The following is a 4,991-nucleotide window of genomic DNA, read 5'->3' on the forward strand; positions in this document are numbered from 1 at the left end:
TAGGGCTATATCAAGGCAGGTAGAGGAATTAATTGTGACAAATCCTGAGCTATCAAGTAAAAGTGAGACAGAGAAGTGATCTTTGGATAAAGTAGTGTTGAGGTGTTATGTGTCCTCGACAAGATTAGGCTCAATGTACAGATGTTACAGAAATACACCTGGAATATGCTATAGTGTAAATAAGATATGAGGAAGTCTGGCAATGAGTAGAGGTAGCTCTTTTGGAAAGATTAATTATAGAGGGGAGTAGGGATGAATTAATAAGCTGGTGACTGGATGGGACTTACTGTCAAGAACACTGTGAAGAAGGGTGACACTGCCAACATGGCACAGGTATACATATGTAACAAACCTGCACTTTGTGCACATGTACCCTAGAACTTAAAGTATAATTTAAAAAAAGAAGGGTGACACTAGAAAATATTTGTATACAAATGAGGATATTATAATAAGAGTTTGAGATACTAATGCTTGGGGAGAGTAGAGATATAATTTCAGAAGTAAAGGCCGTGGAAAACTCAAACACATGAAAGGAGCTGGTCTTAGGTAGAAGCAGAGATACATTATCCATAATGACATGAAGGGAGAAGGAGGGTATTTATAAAGATGTAGAGGTGGTGAGGATGATCATATCTTCTTTTTTTTTTTCAGGATGAAGTATGAGGAAAGTTCAGTAACACAGAGTAAAGTGATGATTAATTCTCTCTAACTGTATTAAGCAGTTTAAATGGGGGACACATAGAAGAAACAATTAAATCTAACTAAGTGGGTATTTAGACAGATGAGCAGAATGGAGGGAGGGTGGAACCATGGAGTTGAGCGTAACTAATAGTGTGTCATTATGTGATAGACCATGAAATCTCAGCTGGGTAATGAGTGAAATGCGGACATAAGACAGTGGTGAATAATGATAAAGTACAACTATCCTTAGAGTGGTGATTTAAGACAAAAGTTAAGGGATAAATATGATAGCAGATAAACCAGAATAAAAGTAAATATGAAGGAGAATGAAAATTCTGATACAGTTTTGGATGTGTTTGAGAGAAACCTTAGTTAACAATTGAAAGTGGAAGTTATTGGGATATGACATGAGAGGGCTCTTCCAGGTGGTTAGGAGGAAACAGTTCTTCTTTTGTGGTCTCTAATGAATATTTTATTTATTTATTTATTTATTTATTTATTTATTTATTTATTTGAGACGGAGTCTCGCTCTGTTACCCAGACTGGAGTGCAGTGGCATGATCTCGGCTCACTGCAACCTCTGCCTCCCGGGTTCAAGCTATTCTCCTGCCTCAGCCCCCTGAGTAGCTGGGACTACAGGCACCTGCCACCATGCGCAGGTAATTTTTGTATTTTTAGTAGAGACGGGGATTCACCATATTGGCCAGGCTGGTCTCGAACTCCTGACCTTGTGATCCGCCCACCTCGGCCTCCCAAAGTGCTGGGATTACAGGCGTGAGCCACCACACCCGGCCTCTAATGAATTTTTTAAGAATGAGGTGGTCTCAGTTGGAACACTGAAAACACTGGTATCTCCCTCCTGGTCTACAGTGGATGGCAGAATAGAAAGAAATTAGAACTAGACATTTACCTAATTCCAAATCATTACACAGACTTCCTTCAACATGTCATCTCATCACAGAAGGCTGTTGTCTCATTGCTCCAACACTGAGAGTTTCCTCCTCACTATGATAAGCAATACAGATACAATTTTCTTTGGTAAGTGGTTATTGAAAATTATGTGAACCTTTAGGAAGAGCAGAGATAAAATGTTGAAGTACATTGATTACTACCAACAAAATATTCAGTTTAATTCAAAAGTCAGTAAAATATTCCCCCATTATTGTTGTGGTTCCCACAATATCATAATACCTGATAAGACTTATTCATCTATGTGATTTGGTACCTCTTGACATACTTGTAGGTAGAGTAGTGTTATTATTTATTATAAATGCTGTGGCACACTACCCAGATTTGCTTCTCAGGTTGAAGTATTCATTTCCCCAGCTTCCAGGCATATAGGCCACTGACAGCTGATAGCTGACCTACACTCCAGGAATTTCCCCTGCTGAAGGGAATTGCCTTGTCCAAGATAATATTACCCCCTCTCAGTGGGTGACCATGTCCAAAAATTGGCTATTGTGGAGGTACAAATACTTGTTCCTTTTTTCTTAATTTGGGACATCTCTGAAGGACATCTCTGCAGAACGCCATGTAACAGTGCCTCAGTCTTCGTCACAATTCAACTCCTTCTGTCCAATCCTGCTCCCCTCACTGTATATTGTTTGTGAGAACACTCTGATAAACTTTCTGCCTAAAAATATCTGTCTGTCTCAGTCTGTTTGCCCAGAACCCAAAGACACCAATGTTTGTATAATAAAACTCAGACTGAGATAAGCTTAATATTTAAATTAAAACTTAAGTCCAGATTAGCCAATTCCAAGTGTTTTGATACTTTTTCCAGTCCCAACCTTCATCTAGTGTATTGATGCATCAAAGGGACCCGTGTGTGTGTGTATATATATATGAGATACTAGGATATCAAAAAGTATACTTCATTTTAAATTATCTACTTTAACACAGAGAAACAGCTTAAACAATCAGAGAATACAGTTAACATGAAAATGTATTTTCTTCTACGTAACAAATGATGAGTAACATGGCTCTACAAGATGTGTTTCCGTAAGATCTTCTTTAGGGCCTTTTTTACATCATTATTTTTTAAACTATAGATGAGGGGATTTAGCATAGGGATTATTAATGTATAAAAGACAGAGACAACCTTGTCTTGCTCCATTGAGTAGCTAGATGTAGGGCACAAGTACATGAAGAGGATTGTTCCAAAGAATATGGTGACAGCCATGAGGTGAGAGGCACAGGTGGAGAAGGCTTTGTGCCTACCCTCTAACAAAGGCATCTTCAAGACGGCAATGAAGATACACAGGTAGGAAATGAGGACAATCATAACACAGCTGATGACAATAAAACTTGAGAACGCCATGATCACAATGCCATTGACGTGGGTATCAGAGCAAGAGAGTTTGAGCAGTGGCGGGGTGTCACAGTAGAAATGGTTGATCCTATTAGAACCACAAAAGGACAATCTAAAAGTCATCCCTGTATGTATGGCTGCATTTCCACAACCTGCTAAGAAGGAGGTAGCTATTAGCAAAAAGCAAATTCTCCCAGACATGAGAACTGGGTAGAGCAGGGAGTTCCAAATGGCTGCATAGCGGTCATATGCCATCATGGCCAACAGGAAGCACTCAGTCCCCAGGAAGGAGCCAAAGAAGTAGAACTGGGCAGCACATCCATGAAAAGAAATGGCCTTATTCTCAGCCATGAGGTTCACCAGCATCTTGGGAGTGACAGAAGAAGAGTAAGAGGCATCTACAAAAGAGAGGCTACTGAGAAAGAAATACATGGGGGTGTGAAGACAGAGATCAATCTTAATCAATACAATCATCCCCAAATTGCCCACCATGGTTGCCATATAGATTAACAGAAACAATGCAAAGAGGACTCCTTGTAGATCTGGATTGTCGGAAAGTCCTAAGAGGAGAAATTCTGTTACTTCTGTTTGATTTCTGCCTCGAACCTCTTTCATAAGTCTCATCATTTGAGCTGCAATAAGAAAGAAGATGCAAAGTGGAATTTAGTCAGATGACTACATGATGGAGCTATAATATATTTTTAGTGAAACAGATTCTAACAGAAGAGCAAAAAGTGAAAAGCATAATAAAAGATACGTTGGATTTGATGCCAAATCAAAAGACTTGTAGTACTAGATGTGCTGTCTACTAATGACTGAAGCAAGTGATTTAGTATGTATTAACTATGGTCATTCCTACAGTTAACTCTTTATTGAATAATTAAAATAACTTGTTCTTAAGATGTGACTGTCATAATTACTTGTGATAAATAAATTAATTTATATACTGACATACCCTCCAGACATAACTTCTGGAGAAGGATGATAGAATGAATTCAGGCCACTTACAATTCCTCCTCAGTACTAATAGAATGAATAAAAATATTGAAAGTTAATAAAATTAATCTATAGTGCCAGACAAGAAAAATAGTTGGGCCGGGCTTGGTGGCTTACAACTGTAATCCCAGTACTTTGAGAGGCCAAGGCAAGGCAGATCACTTGAGCTCAAGGGTTCAAGACCAGCCTGGGCAATGTGGCAAAATCTCCTCTCTGCAATATTAAAAAAAAAAAAATAGCTATGTGTGGTGGCTCATCCCTGTGGTCTCAGCTACTCAGGAGGCTGAGGTGGGAGGATTGCTTGACCCCAGGAGTTTGAGGCTGCACTGAGCTGGGTTTGCGCCACTGCACCACTCCAGCCTGTGCAGTAGAGTGAGACGGTGTCAAAAAAAAAAGAGAGAGAAAGAAAGAAAGAAAGAAAGAAAGAAAGAAAGAAAGAAAGAAAGAAAGAAAGAAAGAAAGAAAGAGAGAGAGAGAAGGAAGGAGAGAGAGAAGGAAGGAAGGAAGGAAGGAAGGAAAAAAGAAAGGAAAGAAAGAAAGGAAAGAAAGAAAGAAAGAAAGAAAGAAAGAAAGAAAGAGAGAGAGAGAAGGAACGAAAGAAAGAGAAAAGAAAGAAAAGAAAGAAAAACAGCAGAATCTCTTGGGGTAGAGGAAGAACTTAAAAATGTCTGGCCAAAGAAGAAGATAGAGAATATTCCCACACAGCCAGTACAGTTCGAACCCCACTCTGATTTTCCATAATAAACATCTACAGAGAACAGAATAGGGTCAGTTAAATAGTAATTTTCCATAATTCACTCCAATATTTAGAGAATCAGATTGTAAGAATGAGTAGGCATCCCTGATAAAAATGGCAGAAGTAGCCAAGCCAGTGAAAATCTGTAATACTCACATTCACAAGTTCTCAAGAGAACCAGAAAACATCAGAAGTAGCACATGCAATTTTTCAGCCACCATACTGAATCAAGGGAATAATTTAATACCAAGTAATCAAAATGGAAAT

The 4,991-nt window shown here is 38.8% G+C and overlaps 1 protein-coding gene across 1 annotated transcript; it reads right to left on the bottom strand.

Annotated features, from left to right (window-relative positions):
* Positions 1–2,665: 2,665 nt before the first annotated feature.
* On the bottom strand, positions 2,666–3,619 carry LOC101151489 (olfactory receptor 5AP2). Its single transcript, XM_004051138.4, has one exon. The coding sequence runs from the start codon at positions 3,617–3,619 to the stop codon at positions 2,666–2,668; it is 954 nt and encodes a 317-aa protein (XP_004051186.2).
* Positions 3,620–4,991: the final 1,372 nt, after the last annotated feature.

This window comes from Gorilla gorilla, chromosome 9 (assembly GCF_029281585.2).
Source record: "Gorilla gorilla gorilla isolate KB3781 chromosome 9, NHGRI_mGorGor1-v2.1_pri, whole genome shotgun sequence".
Classification (NCBI taxonomy): Eukaryota; Metazoa; Chordata; class Mammalia; order Primates; family Hominidae; genus Gorilla; species Gorilla gorilla.